Source organism: Podarcis muralis, chromosome 9 (genome assembly GCF_964188315.1).
Source record: "Podarcis muralis chromosome 9, rPodMur119.hap1.1, whole genome shotgun sequence".
Classification (NCBI taxonomy): Eukaryota; Metazoa; Chordata; class Lepidosauria; order Squamata; family Lacertidae; genus Podarcis; species Podarcis muralis.
The window spans coordinates 51,427,528-51,453,224 of NC_135663.1; the positions used below are offsets into that span (position 1 = coordinate 51,427,528).

Here is a 25,697-nt window from a genome sequence, read left to right on the forward strand (position 1 = left end):
CCTTTCTGAAAGAGAGGAATAAATTATTTTCTGTATGCTTTTGAAGTCTCCTCCCCTTTTGATCCTGTGTTTGGTGCCTTTCTTTCCCTCTTCTGTTATCTTTTCGGAGGAACTCAGCAATTGAAAAAACTATGAAAAAACAAGTCTGTGATGCATTTAAGTATCCAGGGCTGCTAATGTTACATTGGCATCATGGGCAGTTGTGTGGTTTCCAAATAGCTAGCATTCAACAGGCCCTTGAAGCAAAACCTCTATAACCTATGCCTACAGGGGCCATGTGTTTTGCAAAAATGGTGAAACTGGTGAAAATCGGCCCTTATGAGAATGAATGTGGCCTCCCTCTGGCTTGTGCTCCCCTCCTCCTCTTCCCTCCCCCACTTAACCACAGTTTAGCATGTTGTCTGAATCCTAAACATGCTTAAATTTGACTATGGTTAGTGAAAACAAGCCATCTTCACAAATGATTGCTTGAAGTTGGCTTGTTGTTACTAACCATGGCTAAGAACAACTGCATTTTTTCCTCTGGTCAACATTGTTAGTACTTATTATTATTACCACCAAAGAGCAGGGTACGCTCCCATTTTCTTTTCTAGCAAGGTTCGGGCAACTTTAACAGCTGTGTGACCAAAAGAATTTCAACACACAAAAGTTCTGCTATGCTAGAAGTTGCACCTGCTAAATGTCTTCCTGTCATAAGCAGTTAAAAGCACAGGAGGATTTCTAGAGAAGGAGGTGCCAACCATACATCAAGGAAGCAAATCTGGAGCCTTTAATACTATGATTCTAAGATCCAATTGTGAAAGCAATGTGGGTGAATTCATGATGTGAACACAAGTGATATCCCTAAAGTGCAAAACCACATTCTTTTGCTTTCTGGGCCAGAAAATAGTCTCTCTCTCTCTCTCTCTCTCTCTCTCTCTCTGTGTGTGTGTGTGTGTGCGCGTGCACACACACACACACACACACACACACACACACATATATATATATTTATGCCCATTCTCTCCATATTAGATTTCAATTCGCGTTACAGCCCCAGGTAATGGGAATTAATTTCCCACTTCATGAGCATGCTATAAAAAGGCAAAAGTCCCAATTATAGTGCACTCTGTAGATTGCATTTCTTTTGTCCACAAATTTTGCAGCTCTGACACAAAAAGACATTGCCTATTACTTTATGCAAATGAACTGTTTTACAATTAACATCAGTTGTACAGTGAAGACTTCAAAATTAATGTTACATTAACAACTTGGCTCTGTGCTAATTGATTTAGCGTCTGTTCAAAAGGAAGCGATTGTCAGAACACCACAGCTACCGTTTAAGATCCAGACCTCCAAAGTTCTTTGAAACATTTAACATTTTGCAGCTCCCTTTGAACATTTAGCAACAAACTTACTCAATTTGTCACAACGTGAAATGGAGTCCTTGGCAATCAGTGCCAGCTACAAGCGCAAGCAGGGTTTGGGGAGATGGTTATATTTAGATTACATCAATGATGAATCTCACATAACTAAAGCTTTATTCCAAGGGGGAAATCTGGTAAAAAATAAAGTGAATTAATTTAGGATTTGCTAGGCATTACAGTGGAACCTTGGTTCCCAATCTTAATCTGTTCTGGGAGTCTGTTTGATTCCCAAAACAGTTTGGGGACCAAGGCAGGGCTTCTGATTGGCCGCCGCAGCTTCCTGCAGTCAATTAGAAGCTGTGGAAGCCGCGCTGGGCATTTGGCTTCCAAAGAACGTTCAAAAACTGAACAATTACTTCTGGTTTTTGTTCGTTCCAGAGCCAGAAAGTTCAGCTCCCAAGGCGTTCAGGAGCCGAGGTTCCACTGTACTAAACAAGGGTGCATTTGTGAAAAATTTCAATATGCAGAGTTATTTGTATTGGGTGGGTTTTTTGCTCCATTATATTTCTATTGCAGAAGTTGAATACCAGACAAGGATAGTTATTTGAGAGTGTTTGAATTATAAATGTTTCTGAAGTGGTGCAGAGGAGAGGAATCCAAACCCCTAATCTGCTGTCCTAGAGAGGATTTGGATAGGGCAGAAGGCTCCCTCCACTCAGCTCTGCCATTACCAGCAGAAACTCCCCAAATGGGCTGTTTGGGGTGCAGGGATTAATGCAGAAATGGAACTTATGAATGCGCACATGTAATACTGACACAGACTGGAAATTGACTGATTTCTCCATGTTACTGTAGAGAGCAGAAGTATGGTAATTTTCAGCAGTGATCTTGTATTTCTCATAACAAATAATTTCACCCCAACTTCCTTCAGATTGCGCAGTGTGCCTGTCCATGGGAGGCAAAGCACAGACATTTTCTTAAATCAATATAGGGTCAGGTTTTTATGCTTGGCCTTCAGAAGTTTCAATAGATGTGATATTACAGTTAATTCATCACTACTTTTTTTTTTATAAAAAAAAGAATGGTACACTCTTATTGTGAATGTTGGCTGGTCGGAATTGGCCAATGTTAACTTCAATTTTTCCCAAATATCAAGTTACACTTATCCCACATGTATATAAAATTTCATCATGCATCATATGCTGATACAAGTTATTGCATTTGTGACAAATAATCTATATTCCCACTGAAACCTTCATTATTAATCATACTTGAGAAATAAAAACTGGAAACTACCCCCTAACTGGTTTAACCGATAAGACAGGGAAATATTAAGACACACCCATTCAGTGCAGTTTATATGCTAAATAACTGCTATGGTAAAATTCGGCTTCAAAAGCAATGGCCACAAAGTAACATGTCATAAGTAAAACTCAGCATTTGGGTACCTACATCAATCAGTATTTTAATTCCTGAACAGTGGAAATATAAAATCATTTACAACTTCTAAAATGATATATTAGAATGCTAAAGATCAACCCTAAAAATGCTGAGTATTTAAAGACAATTGCTGCATCCAAGTTAGGCAACATAAATTGTACTGGTCTGGTTAAAGCCAGCTGAGCTAGACCACCACCTGGGTAATGAAGAAAGATACTGCCTTTGTGTCCACTAAAGGTATAAAAGATGTTACTTTTGCAAGGACAGTATTGTGTTTTAGTACGTTTGAGCAAAGCACACTTCCCCCAAGACTACACATATGCAATAAAAATCAATGAGCAGAATATGCCATAGAGTTACTGGGAACATTAGTGGTGATTTTGCAAGTATCAGCCTTATTAAACATGCTTTTAAATAATTTTATATGAAACCTAGCTTAAAAAATGCAACAGAGACATTTAGCCACAAGTTAGTGTGCATTGAGCCATCATTTGTGAAGACCTCATTAAGCATAAATAATGAAAACACATTTGTGGATATATTTTTTCTGGAGTGCCTAGGAACAAGGATTCCCCCCCCCCCCCATGTGTAACAACTTTCATGTTATACATGTGCTGGTAAAATTGCTACAAAGGTGACAAACTCCCCACATTCATTCTGCAACTAGGGGCTTATAAGACTGCTTACCTATGTGACAAGTTAAATAAGAACATTTTTCAGATTGAGTCCAACATTTAAAAAAATCCAAAGTAGTCAAATGTGGCAAGCAAACCAAAATTGTGACATTTCAGCCACAAAATGTGAACTCTTCAACCACCAGAACAAATCTCTTTAAAAAGAGTTCAGTGCTTTTCATTTCTTTTCAAAGCATTTAATGATATCCGTTAAAACTATGTCAGCTTTTATGACTAGAAATGAACTCATTAAACTATTTGTCGTGTTTAAATACAAACTGACTTCACTTACCGGTCTCTCATGTTCGAGGATAGAAGACTTCCCTGGCTCGTATTCAAAAATACTCCTTGGTTCTGAACGGAATTTGCGTGTGTCTACTTTTCTATCAGGAGGGTCCCACTCATTTCTAAGATAAAATAAAATTTGACAACTGAATTAAATTATCTTTCCCACCAAGCTCTATTCATATATAAAAAAAATGTATTGTGGGTACTGCAAGCCTACTTTCTCCATGTGCCATTTGTAAAATCACAATAAAACTGACACTAAAAGCAGAGATTTCATAGAAAGGAAAACCGTGTTTCGCAATAGCATAATTAGTGACATTATGGTATTTGAAAGTCAAGAGGCAATGCAGCAGTTTAGATTTTTTTTTTAACCAGCTTTTATAAACATGAAAAATGTTATACAAACAAGTACACCAAGTTTCCTCATGTCGTTTGTGTATCACAAAAATAGCATAATAAATGTGGGAAAGTATCTACAACATATGTTTCATTATTAGTGGTTATTGTGTAAATTCTTGGTTTATGAATTGGTTTAAACAATTAGGAAGAAGAAGAAGAAAAAGAAAAAAGAGGGGGAGTGGCGAGTGGGGTGGGGTGGGGTGGTTATTCTACTTAGTGTGTGTGAGGGGTTGTGTCAGTGTTACTTGTATGGGTTCTCTTACTATTCACTTGTATTTCCTTGGTGGTGAGAGAGGTTGGGTGTGGTTGGTTGTCTTTGGCTGGCTGTAATGAGAATTGTTTTTGTGTGTGAGTGTGTATTTTTGAATCAGGCTAGCCAGATTGAAAAAGCAATGACAAACCCAGACAGCATCTTAAAAAGGACCATATAGTAAAAGCTATGTTTTTTCCAGTAGTGATGTATGGAAGTGAGAGCTGGACCATAAAGAAGGCTGATCACCGAAGAATTGATGCTTTTGAATTATGGTGCTGGAGGAGACTCTTGAGAGTCCCATGGACTGCAAGAAGATCAAACCTATCCATTCTTAAGGAAATCAGCCCTGAGTGCTCACTGGAAGGACAGATCGTGAAGCTGAGGCTCCAATACTTTGGCCACCTCATGAGAAGAGAAGACTCCCTGGAAAAGACCCTGATGTTGGGAAAGATGGAGGGCACAAGGAGAATAGAACGACAGAGGACGAGATGGTTGACCAAACTGCGGGAGGCAGTGGAAGACAGGAGTGCCTGGCGTGCTCTGGTCCATGGGGTCACGAAGAGTTGGACACAACTAAACAACAACAAAGCCAGATTGATTCGTATGCGGTCGGGGGATTCTTGTTGTCTTGTTGGGCTGTGTATGTGATAAAGGGGAGCCATACCAAGGTGAAGGCGTCGTCTTCTATTTGTCCCTGTGTGAGTTTAAGTATATTGGTTAGTTTTTCCAATAAGGCTGCTTCCCATACTATTTGATACCCTTGGTCCATGCTTACTCCTGACAGGTCTCTCCAGTGTCTGGTTATGATGTTTCTGGCTACTGAGAGTAGGTGGGTTATGAGCTCTTTGTGGTGTGAGTGGAGCAGTTTAGATTGTTAAGTTATTTATGGTGAAGCAAGGCACACTGTGTAAAAGCATTTGCAGCAAGTATAAAAATACTTCTTATGTGCTTTACACATTAAAAGAGCCTGAAATAATGCCTCTCACATTATGCCTCATGGAATTTGCTGCTTCTAGATTGACTGCTACAAAATGGCTGCAAGGCTTACTTCTCTGGTGCAGATCGTTGCCGTGGGCGAATTGGTGGTGCTGGGGGTGGTGGAGGTACAGGGGACGAGACCTTAAAGGCCTCCGTGCCATTGTCAGAAGTACTTTTCGTCAGCGGTCTGTATGTCTGTGTTCTTGCAGCAGGGTGTGCTTGAGCAGAAAAGGATGGGCTGAAGTTACCTAATAAAATGACAAAACAGAAAAAAGCCAAAATATAACTATTAAGATCACTTGATATGATACATATATGCCACATTCAATTATGGGTTTTAAAAAATTAATGTGAATTTAATGGTAGTTCTTCTTGGCTTATATCCTCAGTTCCATGAATGGAATAGAGTTTACAGAATGGAATTTTCCTGCTTCTTCTTTTCCTCTGCAGCAACCTGTACCCCTAAACATCGGCGCCTAGAGACTGGGGCATCCTCTAGAACAGACTAGCATGTGGCGTGGAAGGCTGCAGCAAGAAGGGCAGATTTCCAAAGACCAGGGCTCCCAGGATGAGAACAAAAGAGTCATCCACTTGTACGCCGTCACCTTGGATTCCACATCATATACCCAACACAGAGGATACTTGTGGACCTATCTTTGAGAAGAAGGGTATGTAACGACAAACATTTCAGTCCCTAAACACATTTATTGGAAGTAAAGCCCACTAAATTCAACAACTGGTCTTGACTGGAGTGGGCAGACTTCAGGCTTGAGGGATCTACTTTGATTTTTACTAGAACCCTGAGCTCTATCAACTGGAGCCAGGTTCAAAAGAGTAGATCAAGTTGAGGCAAACAACATACTCCTAAAAGTTAATAAAAAGGGTGCCTCTAGGCAATTGTTCAATTTAAATAAAGTGTTTTTGGTACCAGTAGCCCCATATTGATTCATGGTAAGCATGGCTTGCAAAACTTGTAAACCATAAAGTGAAATGCAGCACACCACCTGGGTATAGGGCCGTATCAATGGCTTGACAGGACCCCTATTTCTGCAGTCCAAAGCAAGTGGTTTATCACGCCCTAGGTGGACTTGATACATGGATAAAAGGTTCTGTTCACATTTCTCTAAAATCTGGAAATGCCTTGAGGCACAGCCATAGTTGGGATAATTTACTGCTGGCTGCCATTGTTATCTTGGTGGTTGCTTGCTAGCAGAAAACTGAAAAAGAAATACACACATGCTTGAATTTAAGCCTGCCTTTGTTAATTTTGTAACAATGCATTTCTGGTTAGTAATATAATATTTATCAGCATTAGTTCTGGACAGTCACCCAAGCAGATCACATAGATGTAATTTTTTCGCAAGTGAAGACTGAATCTATGCGGATTGTAATGTGAACTTGTGCAGACAGTTTTAATGGAATGCACAGTGTGGAAGCTTGAGTTTTGGATTCATGTTTTGTCCCATGGTAAAGGGGATGATCTAGTGAAAATTCAATGAAACAGAGCGCCAAACTACATATTACACTTAATGAAGAGCATGCAGATACAGTTCTGGATTTATTTTAATTAATTACAGATGCAGGGGGCTTTTCCTATGCTTCCTGGCTACATGGCCAGAAAGCAGGCAATTTTTGTCCCAAATGTGACAATGTGTTGTTATATAACAATTGCCCAAATAACAATTGCCCACCTGCTGTATAGTTTAGCCCTGAGCAGAATTTATTTATTTCAGTGTTAACTCTCTCATATTAAAATTAATGAGACACAAAAATATATGACTTTGGATTGTTCCCATGTTTTATGCATACAATGCAGTATTCTACTCAGCTACTACCTTTATCATCCCTAATGCATGTTGATGGAGGTTATGCTAGGAATCAAGCTCTGCTTTGAAATTGTTCCCAAAGCCAGAATCTGTCCAAATTAGTACAAAATCAAAGCACTGGAAGGTCACCATTGAAAATACATTTTGGGTTATTTGGCTGGAAAAAGAATTCACACACAATCATTCAGGTGTCAGGAAAATAACGAAATGACAACAATACACTGAGATCCCACAACACAACAATAAAAACTGCAGTTACACAAGCACAAGAAGGATGGGCCTACAAGGTTAGGTAATCGCCAGAATTAACGAGAACAGACTCATGAAGGGAAGGAATAATTCCTACCAGTATTATATGCATAGGCAGTATTATACATGTCTGTGTCATCATCTACAAAAAGAAAGATAAATGTTATAGTGGTGCAACACTGGTCCGCTTAGAACAGCAAGGCAGCTCTACCATCCCAAATACTGTAAAACAAACAAACAAACAAACAAGCAAATTGTAGCCAGCTTTATACTTCAGGAGTCTATCTCATATGCTACCAATCCTGGATCGCATACAGCTGTTCTGTCACTTGAGATGCAAATACAGCAATATGCTCTATCCCTGAGCTATGGCCCTTCCAGTTAGGTATGGAATATTTAGCTGATTCGTTAGTTAAAGGTAAAGGTAAAGGTAAAGGTACCCCTGCCCGTACGGGCCAGTCTTGCCAGACTCTAGGGTTGTGCGCCCATCTCACTCAAGAGGCCGGGGGCCAGCGCTGTCCGGAGACACTTCCGGGTCACGTGGCCAGCGTGACATCGCTGCTCTGGCGAGCCAGAGCTGCACACGGAAACGCCGTTTACCTTCCCGCTAGTAAGCGGTCCCTATTTATCTACTTGCACCCGAGGGTGCTTTCGAACTGCTAGGTTGGCAGGCGCTGGGACCGAGCAACGGGAGCGCACCCCGCCGCGGGGATTCGAACCGCCGACCTTTCGATCGGCAAGCCCTAGGCGCTGAGGCTTTTACCCACAGCGCCACCCGCGTCCCGATTCGTTAGTTAATCTACAATAAATATTTAATCAACTTAAATATGGCCCTGATTAATTGGCAGTGGGGGTTTTATGTTAATTATTTTTAAAACAGGAATTTAAAAATGCAACAGGTGGCAGCATCACCTTTCACACACATCCAGAAAGGCTTTTTTGAAGATGGTGCCATTGTAATGTATATGTAGATTAAGAAGGCAGTCCTGACCTCCTGATATTGCCTGTTTGCAGAGGGGGTGTAATTGGGAAAAGGCATAGGTATTTGTCCTTTGCTAGTGGAGATGGATAGACTGAGATTGTGGAGGCTCCCTACTGTACCCTCAGAAAGCTTGGTGGATAGAAAGCTACCCCCGTTTGATATTCTTGATTTTGATAGCAAACCTATGGCCCCAAAGTGTGGAGCATTATGACAATAGAACAAAATCAACTATAGATCTACTGGATTCAAGGATGTTTTGTTTCCGTGTGAGGGACTGAATTTAGGCTCTTCATCTATGCTAACCTGGAGCAGATGAAGCTAATTTCTCCAGTGCTTTTGGTGATGGTGGGGAGGGTGTAGATACAAAATATAGTGATCCACTGCGCTGAAAAGCCCAGCAAGAGTGCTCCCCTCAGCTTCCATTTTGGCTGCCACGTCCATCTTTTAGCTCCCTCTCCCCTTTGCTCCTCCAGGATTGCTTGGTTAATCAATAAATTAACTGTTATTTGATCAATATCCTGCTTAGCCATGAAACTCACTTCATAACCCTGGACCAGTCACTGTCTTTTATTCTTGGATTAAACATTATTCTCAGTACTTACTACGCAAAGCGACTCCTTTTACAATAACTAAACCATAGCTTGTGGATATGAGGAGAACCAAATGACTCCATACCTAGGCTAGGATCATTTTGTCATTAACTTTGTTGAATTTATAAAAGGAAGAAAAAAAAGAAGAGCTCTTTATTTGATTTGTTGCCTTGGCAGGATTACAGCAATGAAATTTTTCCCAAGCTAATTCTAAGGGATGAACACAAAACCCTGAGCTACTTTGTTTCCCTAACACACTCATTGTAGCCTCTCTTATTTTTCCGTACTTCTTAAAAATGTTAATTTCTGTTGGAGAATTCCTTAAGTTTCCCCCACAGAAAAATGCACCAGCTGTATTGAATATACTTATTTGGCTTGAAGTGCCTACTGGACCTTGGTATTTTATTATTGAATGACCACTGGCATATATTATTATCTGACAGCAAAACAGCAAGATGTATGAAAATACAACAAGGAGAGGAAGTTGGACATACCAGGCTTGTGAACCATGTGTATTTGCTTGAACATCGTCTTATACCAGTCTTTCGGCCTGTCAACTGTCTAAAAATGACAAAGTTTAAACAATTAGCAAGAAAACAACAACAAAGATTAAATTGGTTATACAATAGTTTGAATTAATGTACAATAGAGGTAACTAGGAGGGTCGTTTACTCCTTTGACGGGTCCTCATACTTAGCTGATGGGTGTATTAATAATACAAAAATAATAATGTGATTTTAAAAATCACCTTATTTGCAGAAAAGAACCTCAAAAGCAAGGAACGAACAATAATAAAATCTCAATTCAATATGTAAACCTATTAAATAATCATTAAACTGCTCCAGAGTTGATAATGACCAGGTGGGGATTCGCCTTCTCTGCATGCCTACTGGAATAAAAATCTCTCCAATAGGCACCAAAATCTCAAAAGTACTTGTCTGTTAGCCACCTGAAGGGAGTTCCATACTAAAAGTCCAGGCCCATGTCACCACACTGGGGACATGACTCCATAAGACATGCTTCTCCTGGTAACTGCAATGACTGCACCAGCATATAGGGAGCAAGACCAACTCTCAGGTTGTGTTTGGCTTAATAGGTCATAGATGATATAGCTCTGTCTTTTGCAGTACTATTTAATGTCTCCTTCATTAGGAATGTTCGGATTTGATTGATATCTCAGTACTTCAAGGCACTGGATTGGATAACCTTCAGAACTGCTCCAAAGAAATAATTCTGTGGAAAATAATGGACTAGAAAACTAGGGATGGAATGAGCATTTGAAGCGGGGTTGCTTGAATATTCAAATGAGTGGGAGCATAACATAGCCAACCTTGAGCTGAGTCCAGGATAACCTCTAAACTGTGCACCTGGTGGGAGTACAATCCTATCCAGCATTAGCCATATAGCTCTATCCAGATCAGCAGATTTACAGGACTTACAGGACCTTTATGTTCAACTCATTTGCCTTCATTCATCCCCAAACTGACTCCAAACCTCTGTTCAGGATTTCTACAGACTCCCTACAATGAGAGGTCATCAGCATACCAACGACATCTTAACTCTAACCTCCATATGATTTCTCCCCAGGGCTTCATGTCAGTGTGGGACAGAATGGAATCCTGTGGCATCTCGCAGGCCAAAGGCCATAGAGTGAAGTCCCCCAGTACTGCTTTTTGTGCTCATCCCTTTGGAAAGGACCGGCACTACCATAGCACTGCATCCTCGGGTCTCACTCTGGCCAGATGACCCGAGGAAGAGACTATGGTTGATGACGACGATGACTGCCAAGAGGTCCAGTAGGACTAGCAGAGTTACATTTTGCCTTTGGCAGAAATGTAAACAAGGTTGGAAAGGATCCAAATACAGTGGTACCTCGAGTTACATACGCTTCAGGTTACAGACTCCGCTAACCCAGAAATAGTGCTTCAGGTTAAGAACTTTGCTTCAGGATAAGAACAGAAAAAGTGCTCCGGCAGCACGGGGGCAGCAGGAGGCCCCATTAGCTAAAGTGGTGCTTCAGGTTAAGAACAGACCTCCGGAACGAATTAAGTACTTAACCCGAGGTACCACTGTATCCATGTTTCAGGTTCTGAACAGTAAACTACTCCATGGGTTGTTGAGAAAGCAACTCGGCTCACCCCTGCTTTATCCAAGGAAAGGTTTCTTGTCTTGGGAGAATGGGGAGCAGTACCAAATCAAGCCTTACCAAGGGTTCCAACTGGAAAACCAGTAAGCTCCTCAAGTGCTTTCAGTATCAGCTGGAAGGGGGGTGGGGAATAACAACTCATCTTTATAGATAACTGTCTTTGTGAAGCATTAGTCCTTTCCTTTGTTTTCAGCAAGAAGGGCTAAATATAATATGAATGATCTAGCACAACAGGTCTTCATAGGTCCTATTTCATGTGATTACATTGAGAGGGGTAGGGGGAAGCGCAGGACTGGGTGACTGCTCCTACCTCAACATATATCAAGTTAAAATGGGTGCTTATGTGATTATCAGCCTAGTGCTACTGGGAGCCCTGATCATCTGAGGATGCATCAGCTGTGAACATGCATGTGCTGAGGGAAGGGCCAGTGGGGTGCTCCAATGGTCAACAGGAATAGTCCTGCCATCTCTCTACACACAGACTAAGCACATGGAGGAAAAGCCACCTTTTATTGGGGCTAAATAAAGGAGGGATGGTGGGAATGCACTACATGAAGATTCGTCATTACTACAAAGGCAAATAATTAAATTAAGTGTTAGCGTTATCCACCAATGCATGCAGTTTCAGTTGCACTGAAATGTATTGAATTGCTGGACAAATTCCTTTGATGTAAAAGAATTAAGCACCACAATTATAAAATCAGACTGTAGCAACGATGTAAAAAAAGGAAGAGATGTAAGTATTGTTTGAGAGGCTTGAAGAAATAAATGCCGTGGAGTGATGATCAATGAGGAAATTCACAGCTAACGGAGGCATTTATTCTTCTCAGTGGAGAGTCTCCTCTTTGCCCTACATTCTGTTTAGCCTTTGTAACAATCCATAATCAAGCAATGCTTTGTGCAAACAGGCTTCTAATTTTCTCTGGGCAAAAGCCCACTTAAAAAACAGAAAAGCTAGCTACAGTATTCCAACACTGCTTAAGTCAAACAAATCCGGATGGACCGGATTTAGTTATTCACACATAAATGAAAGGCCTCTTTGTCGTACAAATAATCAGAAGGTTGACCGTGAAGCAATTATAATGGATTGTTGGTTTAAAGTAAAACACACACAATCCAGTAGCTACACAAAACTTCTTGCAGCTCGATTCTTTTCTAGATAAGATCCTTTGTAGTGGTAGTCAAATCCATTGACAGCAAGCATCTTTTATTCTCTTTGTAGGCACAGCCAATATACTCACCATTTACTTTTTTTTAAAAAAGCATTATAATTGGATATAGTGTAGGGTATTTTAAAAATTCTTATTACCAAATCCTGGGAATCTTGTAAATGCACAACTAAGCTGTGCATGGATGTAAGCTTATTTTGTTCCACTGAAAACAATATGGAAGAAAATAATCTTAAATCCATCAGCTTAAAAGGTAGGGAAACAGGCAATGCTTAGAACCAATGTTGAAGCTGGACACAATAGTGGATTCTAGTTTGTCATTGGTATATGTGCATGTGTGGCAATACTGCATTCAATTCTTTATCTTTCCATAGTGCTTAGCATCACATTGTGCTTCTCCCCATCTTAGCACCATGTTACTGGCTGCTGAAGTGGTGGGGTGTTATTTATCACTTGCCAGAATTCCTTCACTGTCAATGCATCTAAGGGACATGTTGGTAACTTTGACGAACTTCAAATATTAATGGTTTTTCTGTGGAAGTTTCCATGGGGGAAACTGCAGGAAGACCTGTGTGGGATGAGGGCATTAGCCTCTCTATTTTGATAAGGTTTGAATGAGCCCTTATATCTGGGGTTCTAGCTGACCTGAGTTCTGCAGTCCTACAAGCAAGTGTTTAACAAGCACCTTTTGCAAACACTCATACCAAGCACTGGCAAAAGTTAAGTTTATTTTGGAAAGAGAAATTGGGTTGCTCATAAATTAGGTGACAGCATTTAAATATTCAATGGGTCAGTGGGGGAAAATCATAAGACAACAAGAAATGACATCAATTATGTTAACAGTAGCATTCATTTTTTTTTCAAAGTCCACTATGTTCAACTGACAGTAAACCTTTTCTATTCCTGAAAATTCATCATCTGTCTGTACAAGTATCATGGATGAAGCAAAATAAGACTTATTTATAAGAAAAACAGCTAATCTCGAAGTCTGCCACCTACAGACACAGCTTTAAGAAAACATACAGTGCAAGCTGGCTACAAAACTGCCCATTTTGGGGAACAAGTGGTTGAGAAACCTGGGCTGCATTTCTGGTGCACAAGGACGTTTTTTGCATGGTCATTCATGGCAACCTAAAGGATCACAACTTCTAAAAATGCAGAGTAGTGCCAGTAAAAAAATGAAACAGAGCACACCAAAAGCCAGTTGCAAAACCACCTTAAACAGTGATGCATGCAAGCTGCAAAGATAACAAATTTGTACACTCATTCCTTCCCTGTAATGCATAATCCTATGATCTTGATAAAATGTCAGACAACACAATTCTATTTTGATCTGAAGTCTGTATCCCTCTATTATCTGCACATCATATCCTAATATTTCACATTCAGTGTTCTACATATACTTTCCAAAGACCTCTACATACAAAAGCTGCTTCTAAATCTGAAATAACTGACTTGCATAAATTTTTGGTTCCCATTATTTTAGTACATTGCATCTAACTGAATGCTGCATAGTTTGCTTGTCTATCTTGCTCAATATACAGAAAACTATCATGTATTGCATTAAAATAATTGAGTATCTGTAACTATACTTGGAATACATTTTGATGAGTCCTCAGCCAAAAACTAAAGAAATGATATAATACACATTCTCATATATGATACGGAATTTTTTTAAAGAAATGAAACATAAAAATTTACATAGCCAAAATATTGGAGTCTTTTAAGATGACGCAGTATCTGAAACTGGGTGTATAACATGAATGTAGATATCTTTATCTTAATTTTCAATTTACTTAGCACTCCAGCTCTTTGGAGTATGGTACAATGACCAAACGTTAACACAGAGTATAAAAATGACAATGATGTAATTCACTATAGGGCACCTGTAGTTGTCTAAGCTGCGCCTTGTAGATCTACCTAGAAGAACTAGTTACTCAAGGTTGAAAATTTGGTTTTCTATGTCAGAGGCTGACAGTGAGCTTAATTGCTGTAAGCTCTTGGAAAGTGACCAGGGTTCTTAAATGGGCAGGCATTACATGCTGCAAAAATATGCATTTCCAAACTCTTGGCTGAAAGATATCTTTGTTCAAAAACTGGCCCAGTATACAGTAGACATATTTACTATACTGCTGAAACCTCCCTTTACTGCCGCTAAGCTTTGCTTTATGAAGAAGCTAGATTTCTCACTTCACATAGACAAGCATGCTTACAATATTTATGCTCCTACAAATGGACAGAATGAAATCTAAGGAAAAGCTTAATATCTGAATAGACGCTGTCCTTTCAATAAAGAGCAAATTCCACATTCTGGTTTTCCTAAGGATAGCTTTTATACAATTTTTGGTGCTTGGCATTTTGCATCTGAAGTGTGCACAAGTCCATCTTCTGCAGCTGCCACCTTTAAAATATACGGAAGGAAGCCCCATCTCCAGTTTATAGGTTTCCCTTGGCCAAGATGCCTTTCGTGGTGCCACCATAGGAGCCAACTCCTAGGGGCTGAGGTCCATTTGCCCCCCCCCCCAAGTTGATGGGCTTTACCATTCAAATGGTATGTGTGTGTGTGCCATGACTTGTGATCAATTACGCAGAGTGGGGCTTCCCTGCCCCCCCAATATTATATTCAAGTTGACACTCCTGGATGCCACTGAGTAGGAATTGCTTCCTTGCTGCAATCTACACTGCCCAACAGCTCAGCTTCTTGGTCTATGCCAATCTGTACTCAGCTTAGAATGAATGAACAGAGACCAATGAATACACTGCCAGCCAATGCAAAATTAAAAGGCAGAATAAAAAAATGAGTAAGTCATTTCCTCCCATCAGTGATGCCATGGACACTCTCCAGTAGGAATCCGAGGCTGTTGCAAAACAATTTTACAAATGGCAATCTTAATGTCAATAAAGGAACAGCTTGATGGAGAATTGTGTTCAAAGCAATCTTCCGCTGTGGTTGGAGTACCGAGTTCTGCCAAATAGGCACACAATCCCCTGGGAAGATCTCTGCATCCCTTCCAACATATTGTGTGCATATGTGTGTTCCTGTTGTAAATCATTTTTTAAAAAAGAAATGTCTACAGAATCTGAAAGTAGTTAATGGATTGCAACCAAATTATTTCTAGTGGGCAATGCATTTGATCCTCAAATTGTTAAGTGTCCGCTACTTAAATGTTATCTTATCTACAATACTTTTTTATAGTAAGCACATACAGCTGCTGGGAGGGATCATTAGACAATATGGAGTGCAGTGTCAACAATATGCTGAGCACTCTCAGCTTTATTTTTCTTTCAAACTGGATCTGGGAGCTGAAGTTAGGTGCTTGTGCAAATGTTATGGGCTGGATGAAGGAGAACTTCAGATGAATCCAGATAAGACAGAAGCGATTATATCCACTTGAACAGCTAGAAAACTGATCCACCATTGTCAATTATGGGTGGCTTTCAATGCTACTTTTTAAAGGCACATCTGACATCTGTGCACATTGGTATTCTATGATTCATTCAGACACATTGCTGGAATGTTAACAAGCATACCAATTTCCCAGCGAAGGTGCAAGCTCAGCAAACCACTTGAAAAGGAGAAAGTATATCAACTAGACAACTGGTGCCTGATTTAGGGCATATTTACACTGAATAAAAAAGCCAAATTGATTAGCAAAATTTCCTTTAAAAATCAAATCTCCCAATTTCCATTCTAATTTCTAACTGACAAGATGAAATTTAAGTTAATCACAATAACTAATATGCTCCGCTGGCTTCACTGAAAGTGAAACAGTGACTGACAGTGTGATCTTGTGCACAGCTACAAAGAAGCTTCAATTGAGATCAGCAGTGCTTACTCCTTGGTAAGTGTACCTAGAATTGCAGACTAACTGTAGCTGGATTGGTAACTCAGGCAGAAATGTGGTTTACACTTGATTATTTACCATCCCTCCTAAAAAGATGTGCATGATAATGCACAGTTTTCTCTGTACTAAATTACAGAACACAGCAGCAGCAGCAACAACAACAACAGTACTAAGCCCTGTTGAACTCAGCAAGATGTATGGACAAGTACAGTGATATATGATCCAATACAATTGCATCTGAAACACTTGTGCTGTTTTGCATGGATCTTAAGATGAATATGCAATCAGTAAAAATTAAAAAGTAACTGATGCTGCAGAGCATTAAGCACTCCAACTTATCTAGTTTGTGTATCTGTGGTCACTTAACACATACCTCTTTGTTTATATGACATTCTGAGCAAACTATGTAGCTGCTATTCTATACATGCCTAATTGGGAGTAGGTCCTATTGAGGCCAGTAGGACTTACTTCTGAATGAGCATGCCTAGGACGGCATTGTGCATGTCTTAAATCACATCGGCTTATAACATTTTATGCAATAATAGTTCTACAAGCTAAAAACATGTTTTTATATAGAAACAGCTATCCAAAAATGGGAGGAATTTCATAGCCAATCTTAAAGAGATCAAGAGAATCTGGAGGCTTAAATATATAGCTGGCAATGGGCCAGGCCCATTAAGTACAGTTGGGAGGATTTTAATTCATGCTCTTATATAACTAATAGCCATCCTATTTGATTAGTCTGTGATTCTTTTAAAAAGACACAGAGGGATCTGCCTCTGTTAAATGGGATGGAAATGTCTTCAGAATTGTTATAGTGAGAGTTAGTCATTTTAAAAAAACCACTTTACATGACTTAGCTAGATCACAACCATGGTAAAAGGAAGCAAGAACTGACTGAGCTTCTCCCCTCCCTTATTCTTTTTAAAAGCCACAGTCTTACCACTTAGAGCGAAGTCTTTCCCTATCACTTTTTCTCCATCAATTCCATTTCTCTCTCTCACCCCACCCCACCCTGTTCCCCTCTCCACTGAATCTGTTCCTGGCAACGCCACATCCCCGTATGTTGGTCTTGGCCGGCAAAGTATACCCACAGCTGCAATATCCTTGCACCTCCCAAAGAGTTCACCTGCAAGGGCTCTGCTGCCTTCATCCTGGCTCCTAGTCGTTTCATTCAGCCAGTGCAGCAGCAGCAGCAGCAGCAGCAGCAGCAAGAACTCCTTCAGACCGGCAAACAGTTCCTTCCCTACAAGAGCTGCAGCTGCTACTGCTGCCGCCTGGACCGGCCAGAAGGGGATGCCGGGGCAGCAGCGTGGAAAGAATGCTTCAGCATAGCTAAAAACAAAACACTTCAGTGTGGCATCCTGAAAGCACTCAAGCACTAACTAGTGGCAAGCTGTCAAAGCTGACCCGAAAGCTTTTTCCACCCGCTCAGCAAAGGAGAGCTAGTTCTGCACTGGGCTTCCTGGTGATAATGGTTAAATAAATGATTGCCTGGTGTGTGTGTGTGTGTGTGTGTGTGTGTGTGTGTACATTAATTCATCTTATAACTGTTAACTCATGAATACAAGGAAGGATTAGGCATGCAAGGACATCTTGATAAAAGTTACAAAATGCACCAAACTTTAGGAAACTTTTCAAAGGCAAAATAAACAAAAGAAGGAAAGGTGGAGCAAAGGAAAGGAAAGGAAAACAAAATACAGAGAAAGCGGCAGATCTTCTCACAACTTTACAATGAAAAGTAAAAAAAAAGTCAAGGCTCTCCAATTATACACCACCAGCCTCCCCCTTTCCCCACTACTCACAGAATTATAATCATGAGTCCCCTGATTATGCACATTCTATTACACATTATATAAGCCTAGAAGAATGTGAAAAAGCCATTACCAACAATCAATTCATTGTACGACGTGTTCATGCACTCACACACACAGAGCCACACTCACTCAACATTTCCTACCGTTCTAATTGCAGTTGGGATTCCTGATTCATCGACTGGGCCAATCCCTGCATAATGTGGTGCTTTAATGACTGTGACTTTCTTCTCTTCCTCCGAAGTTCTGCAGATTGGTATTGTGCTGGTGGTACTGCTGCCGCCAACAGAATGAGCATGCTGTGAGTATGTCTCTGCGGATTCTACAAAGATAATGTTAACACAGCGCTGTATAACCATTTAATTAACATGCTTCACCTCCGTTATCAGACTAGGCACTTTCAATGTGGCAAATTGACACAGGATTAGGAAGATGCTTCATGATACTAGATATTGGATGAATTGGGCCTCTGTGCTCAGGGGGACTCAAACTCCGTAGCACACCACATGCTCTGTTTCTTTCTAGAAGGTTCCAGATGTGTAATGTCTAGTGTTTTTTTAGAATCTTTAGAAACTTTTTGACCCACCTCATTCCACCCTTTCCATTTCCCTGATATTTTATAAGGGGCAAACATTTATTTCTGCTATATTATGAGTTCAGTTATTGGGAACGTATTGCTCAGATGGTAACAGGAGGCAGCACCTATATCTTTGCAGTGTCCCTCACATGCCCCCATAAAATGCCTTGGGATGACAATGATTCTGGGTAATTTAGGGGTTAAGAAAATGGTGGCTGGGTCACTGACAGCCACTGGCACCAACTCCAGGGGGCCCTGCTGTGTGCCTGCAAACTTTTCACTGTGGGTGCCTGGCCTGCGGCACTGACTGGGCCAGGGTCTCGCCCTCCGTTGTAGGGCTTCTGTCGGGGCCCACTGTGGGCGTGGACATGCACACATGCTCTGCCACCACTGCGGAGGCACAGAAGTGGCACCAGAAGGCAGCTGTGGCACACAGAGCAATGTGACAGCTTCACGTTGCAGCACACAGTGCTAAGCACCCACGGTCTGGGACCCAAATCAGCAACTCTGCTGACAGCAAAGCTATGATGCTTCTACTGCTGCTGCCAGCAATATAAAAGCGACACATACACACACACCCCTGCCACCATAGCTTAAGAAAATGTTTTTCTGTTGCACACATTATCCCCTGCAGAAATCAGAGAAATATCCTCCAGATTCATGGCTTACAAAGGGAGCAGTGTCATTCAGAGGGACATTTCATTGCAGCCCTAGTATTATTCAGTGTATACATTTTTAAATAAATGTATGTTATTTGTTTATGTGGGAACTCACCCATTGTTCTGCTCTGTTGCAGGAGAACCAGGCTTGAATTGAGTGAGACTGGTGGGGAATATCCTGAAGGGGAAAAAGGCCTTTGAAAGTGGCTCATGGGACTGGTTGCTGAACTAGAGTTCCCATTCACTGTTATCTGAGCCTGAGAGGTAGAAAAGAAACAAAGCAAAAATCACATCCCAGTAAATTAATCCTAGAACTGTCCAAATCCTACCATCCATGTACAGAAGGTGAAGAATGAATTGCTATCCCTTTAGCAAAGATCCAGCTGTCAGATTCTTAGCTATAACAGTCCGTGTTCAGGATTATGTCCCCTATGCAACCCTGTTCTATTCCCCCTACAAAAAACAGCATGCTGGAATTATGGGAAGGCATCAAGAAAGTCTTAGGTCAAAGCAGTACAAAATGAAAGAGACAGTAAAACTTGCACTTCCAATTTTCTCTTGAAGGCAATTTTCTCTTCCATTTCCAAGTGCTTAAATCTTATTGCCATTCACTTGAAGACAAAGAAAAAAGATGCCAGGAAGAAGAGCTGAAATCTCCTTCAAATATTGTGGCCAGAATCTGGATGCAAACTAGATGTGATGGTCAAGTTTAACCCACAGCATGTTCTAAAAATATAATACATGGCCAAAGTAATCCATTGTTATGTGATTAACATCCTAGGCAATGAATTCTGTCACACATCTTGCCTTTTTTTGGGGGGGGGGGGAATAAGTCATTGCCAATATTTGGGCATGCTTTGGTTTATTAAGAACACACACTGAAAAGCTTTTTTTCAGTGCATGTCTACTCAGAAATCAACCCCATTAACTTCGATGGGGTTTGGCTCATTTGTAAGTATGTGTGGGATTGCAGCCTTAGAAACCGATGGCTATAGATGAAGAAACCTTACTTTGTGTGATGCACCAACTTGCTTTTCCTTAGCACTTCTGGTTGACTTGTAACCTCATGTATAGCAAGGAGGTCACATCCTGAAGTCATGCAAACTTTCTAACCTTGTACCCATTTACTTGGATTAAAATCCCACTGAGTTCTAGCATTCTGGTTTAAGTATACCAAAGATTCCATTTACATTTGTCATGTTAACCCTTACAGCATGATACTGGATTATAACGGCTTTTCATTCAGAAAAGTCTTCTAGAATCTACTGTTTTATTATCTTGTAATACAGTGACCTATAAAATATTAGATATTCCAGCTTGTTTTAAGAGTGTGACCTGTATCTATAGGATGCTTCATTTGAAATTAACTAAGCAAGTTGCTGATTTTAACTCATATATGTATATATCACATGTATTAGACTTTTGAGTTATACATAAGGACAAGTGTATTTAAACAGTTGAAGGGAAGTGACAAGAATAAAGAAAATGCATTCCTGGAAAAGAAAAGAAACAATACATTTTGTAGCAAGTGAATGTCAGAATATCCATAGTTTTATTCCTGGAAGACAAGAATGCTTAAGAGGGGAAATGTTAGTTGGAGAAAAAGTGAAAATCGGAAGCAAACTCATGCAGTCAGTGATCACTGCTAATGGAAGATAATGTTGGGTTAAGTGCTATACTAATCAAACACCTTAAAATCCATTTTTGAGGCATACATCATACATCATAGTGGTCGCTCAGTAGTTTCTGACAGGTTTGTAGTTGTACTAACATTCTGTTTGAGCATTCTATCTGCATGTGCATTTATCTAACATCTTAAGATAGTTCTGCCTATATTCCAAATGTCACTTCCTTTTTAGCACAGTGAGACTGAAGAATAACCATTACAAGATTCGTTCAGGGCTTAATTTGAGCAAGAGTTTTCCAGAGCAAATCCCCAAAGAGTCTGTTGTACTGCCAATGCTTGGCACTGGAACATAAGGAGCAGAGATAAATGAGACAGCATCTCCAAGAATGTGCAAAGTACTTTTCCCTCGCTACTATGAGCTGCTTTGACTGTTGCACTGTTCCAAAATGAACTGTGTGTGTCTTGTGTTTCCTGTTTCATTGCACCACCATTACAACCAAAAGACAACTTCTACAATTCTCACACTTCGGTGGGATCCATGCTCCCTGATAGGCTGCTTGTGTATTTCTTAGGTAGGAAAGATCCAAATGGGGTGAGAGGATGTTGTGGAGAAACAAGGAACACAGGTGACTTGTGCTTCTTGTTCACCACACCACCACACACAAACCTACCTGTCTCCACAACCTGCCTCTAAATTGATGGATCAGAACTTCTAGATAGAAGGTTAAAATTAAAACAGGTATTGTAAAAAATACTATTATACCTCAGCCTTAACTATGAATACTTTAATTATCTGTACTGTTACAAATTGTAAAAAATTAAAATAATACTGTCATGTATTTTTAAAAATCCAGAATAAAACAATAATTATTAAACACAATATAATTAAAAAGCAGTGCAGCAGATAAAATAATGTTCAGCCTTTTTAAGGCCTGGGAAAATGAGGATAATAAATATTTAAGAGCTGATACTTCCCTGAGGAAGAGTATTCCAAACACTACTTGTTATGTAGCGAGCGATTCAGGAGCACTTCAGGCTTCTGACTAATTATCCAAGGAAGCTAGGAAGCTACCATCACATCTATCACAGGAAGCATCACTCCTCCAGAGTACTGGGATTATTGATCAGCAAATTTAGATTGCGTTTACATGTAGCGAGTTTGAAATGTTCCCATTAAGGAAAGTTATAGAACCTGAGTAGGCCATTTCCAGCATGCTCATCGAGTAAAAGGGACAAGAACAAGGGTTATCTCTTTTCCACTTTGATAGCCTGGTTGAACAAAATGGGAGGAGGAAAGAGGAAGGATAATTACATGAGCTCTGGCAGCAGTGGTGGTTAAGGTGGTGGCATCTGACACAGCAGACATCTGGCTCAAGGTTGGGGAAGGTGTTTCAGAACAGTCAGTAGTATCATAGTTACAGCTCTGGAGATCATCTAGAATGGCAGTGGAGGACTCGCTCACCGGGCGAGAGGAGTACTCACTCATGGCTGAGTCGGTCATAACAGAGGCCGTTTCAGTCCTGTGGATAGTACTGTCAGGAGCTAGGAAAGGGTATGCGTATGAAAAACGTGAAAGGGCCAGGGTTCTATACAAGCGTGACGGCCAAAAATCATCCCGTGTTGGCAAAATAAATGATGTTACGGGGTGGGTGCCACTGTCGGGTGAGAGAGAGGGTCTGTTAATCGATACCAATGAAGGAGGTGGTGAAGGAGGCAGTGGCGAAGCTTCTGCTGAAGTTTGTCTGTGTGTCTGTGAAGCATTTACCTCCATCACATTGGCAGTTACTTTCTGGTTTCCAAGCTGAGTTTTGAGAAACAAAAGAACAAATAAACATATTACTAAATTTATTTATTTTTTACTCTTTTCCTTACCCTTTTGTTGTGTACAAGAGTTCTCAGAAATCAAAAAAACCCACACACCATGTGTTTTCTAGCAGTCTTAGGAAGTACACAGTCAAATAGATTAGGAAATAAACAAACTCTGTATTACAAAAGAAAACACAGTAAGTGAATTTGTCAAGTATTAATGGGAAGCAATGCCAGAAACTACAGTGTGTTGGAATAAGCCTGATGTTCATTTCCAAGATTTTAATTGTTTGACGTTTAATTCAAATAGTGTTCCGCCTGTTTATCTGCCACAAACCTTAAAAGGTTTTTCTTCCCATATGCAAAATTGGAATTGCCCTTTGGGCCAATAGTAAGCTTAATTCTCAGCCATATCACTATTTCCATAGTAGTAACCAAAGTGTCTCATTTTAGGACTAGGCAGCTGACCTTCTCAGCCAATGGTAAAATGTATCACAATAATAGCCGCTTTCACACACTATGCATAGGAAGGGGGCTCTACACAATGAAGCGAAAGCAGGACCGAATCCTGGTTATGCCCCATTTCATATGTATCCCTGCCCACCTGCTCAAATATCCATGCACCATGTGCAACAAAACCATTTTATGCCAGAGTGACTTTTTCCAATAAGGGAAGTGATAGAGAAATGCACTTGAAAGTGTGGGGTAACATTTGCTTAAGGCAACAATATCTAGCCTCCCTAAAGACAAAAACAAATCGGAAAGCATAGATAGCTAGCATTGTCCGTTTTCCCTATAAACAAATTGGGATCAACACTCAGTAGCACTCAATAAACCAGGCCTCTGAAGTGACCTAAAACCTAGACTTCAGTATACTTTAAAAGGAAGTTCTCTTGTACAAAGTAAGTTTTTGTAAAACTTTTTTTACAATTAAAAGAAATCACAACTTCAAATTTGCAAATGTCTGTGCTGCAGGTTGAACTTTTTTTTTTTAAAAAAATGTAAAGTCTAGAATTCACAAGTCAGCAGACTGATGACTCTGAGCTGATTGACTAAAAATGAGGAAACTATTCTTTTTAAGAATGAAGGCAAAATAATGGTACCTAAATAGCACTGATACTCCTAGAAAACAAAAAGAGCGAGTGGGGTTGGGAAGTGAAGCTACCATGGAAAATGCTCACTTGGTAAAAACCCAAGACTGATGTAATCACCATTGCTACTCAAAAGGTACACAGAAAGTTAATATACAACCTTGAAGGCAGCTGGGTAGACAACTCAGAGGAAACTTGATGTTCCTAAGCAGTTAATATAGCAAAATATTTAATAAATGTATGTATGTATGTATGTATGTATGTATGTATGTATGTATGTATGTAACTTCTAGGTCTAATTTATAAAATCTGTAACAGTGTCATCAGGAACATAATGGGAGGGGTGTTTCCAGCTTCCCCACTATAAGAAGCTTCTGCAGGGAAGGGACTGAAGAACATCATGGGAATGGTGTTTTTTTGGATTAAGGTGAAACTGTTATTTATTTTTTCTTTGGGATGATGCATGTTGTTTAAGTAATCATGTTATATTTATAGCTCTGAATTTTTTTGGGGGGGGTATGTTATAATAGTTGCTATTGTTTTGCTGTGCTATTATGAAACAGTTTTTGTAGTGCTTGGAATGTATCCCTGTTTACTTTGTTGTAAGCCACTTTGAGCATGGCGTGTGTGTGTGTGTGTGTGAAAAAGCAGCATACAAATAAAATGAGTGAGTGAATGAATGAACAGTGAGCATGATCTAAGCCATGTTTCCTCTATGAAGTGAAATTTATTTTTCATGCTGAGAAATTGTCCACCGAATATGCAGATTTTAGAAAACAACAGCACATTCAATTGTGAGTATGAGGCCCGGGAACTGAGAGCAATGTATATGGAAGTCATGGAATTCCAGATAGCACACTCTCAAATTAGAAATATCTTACAATGGAAACAGGTAAATGTGAAATTGACAAATATTGAGGGTTTGCAGGGGACAGTAGGGGGAATGAGAGGGGGGAACAGTTCTGTTCCGCAAGCAGAACAGTAGCATTGGATACAACACATAAGCTTAGGTTTCTTCATACTTCCTTTTCTTTTAATGTACTGTAGGCAGGGTGGCAAGCATATCAGTGATAAAATAATATGATTAAAACCGTATCATTGCACTCCCACGGCCAAGGACCCATGACTGGAGGCTGCAATTGGTGGGAGACAACTGGTCCAACACACTGGCCCCGTGCAAGGCAAGACTGGTTTTGCCCCAATCTTCCTTTCTAGATATTCATTGCTCAGACTTTGACCTGACCTTGACCTGCTGCTGATCCTTCCCAGAAAGGTCTTGCATGCCTTATGATAGGCTGTTTCCTACCATCACTTGCTTAAACTTCTTCTGCATGCATCTGAATTCCACAGGAAGTATATATACACTGTCTATGTATTGAGTTGTAATCATTCTCCAATAAAAAATATTAACCTGATAAGAAGTGTTCCCTCACATGCTACATTTTTTTCGAAAAGTAGTTGTAAAGCATCACAAGAACTTATCTGTTGTAAAAATTCCTTCTCAATTCCTCATAACATGGTGAAAACCGATACCCTACAGCTCTTTAACGTTGTTTTCTAGGATATAGGGAACGAGGGGCATATTCTTAAGGAATTATCACCATGTAAGAATGGAAGATAAAAGTCACTTTGCTGTGATTTTTCCATGTCAAAAAAACAACATGTTCACGAGACCACTATTTGTGAAATGGAAATTCCCCCCAAAAAACTTGAATCCAAACACGTTGTGACTACTCTTAGATTTTTAGACAGTGGTCTTGGATAAACACAGTGTGCTTATTACAAATCTTTGCACCGAGATATATTTCCCAGATTGCTTATATAGGCAATTAACATTAAGTATGTAGATACAGATATATTATAAGCACTGTGGGCAATTTCAGATTTTAATAAGAGGTTCGTGAATGGGTGCATGATAATGACACCAAATTGCTGGCC

At 40.1% G+C, this 25,697-nt stretch overlaps 1 protein-coding gene and 1 long non-coding RNA gene across 55 annotated transcripts in view; one reads left to right on the plus strand and one right to left on the minus strand.

Moving 5' to 3' along the window:
- Positions 1-23,997, plus strand: part of LOC114604632 (uncharacterized) — a 105,939-nt gene extending 81,942 nt beyond the window's left edge. For 4 of the 5 annotated variants that reach the window (XR_013394259.1, XR_013394260.1, XR_013394257.1 and 1 more), the window contains 2 exons: positions 5,829-6,046; positions 10,613-23,997. This is a non-coding gene — a long non-coding RNA (uncharacterized LOC114604632). Of the gene's footprint in view, positions 1-4,599; positions 5,099-5,828; positions 6,047-10,612 lie in introns of all 5 variants that reach the window. The other variant, XR_013394258.1, reaches the window with a different exon arrangement.
- The window catches only part of SORBS2 (sorbin and SH3 domain containing 2), a 157,756-nt gene that overhangs the window by 41,482 nt on the left and 90,577 nt on the right, over positions 1-25,697 (minus strand). For 24 of the 50 annotated variants that reach the window (XM_077934249.1, XM_028744911.2, XM_028744905.2 and 21 more), the window contains 7 exons: positions 22,175-22,663; positions 19,351-19,492; positions 18,146-18,321; positions 9,520-9,586; positions 7,551-7,595; positions 5,449-5,626; positions 3,753-3,867 (listed from right to left, as the gene is read on the minus strand). In XM_077934249.1, coding sequence (XP_077790375.1) covers positions 3,753-3,867; positions 5,449-5,626; positions 7,551-7,595; positions 9,520-9,586; positions 18,146-18,321; positions 19,351-19,492; positions 22,175-22,663 — 1,212 coding nt within the window. The remainder of the gene's footprint in view (positions 1-3,752; positions 3,868-5,448; positions 5,627-7,550; positions 7,596-9,519; positions 9,587-18,145; positions 18,322-19,350; positions 19,493-22,174; positions 22,664-25,697) is intronic. The other 26 variants (XM_077934257.1, XM_077934256.1, XM_077934253.1 and 23 more) reach the window with 4 other exon arrangements.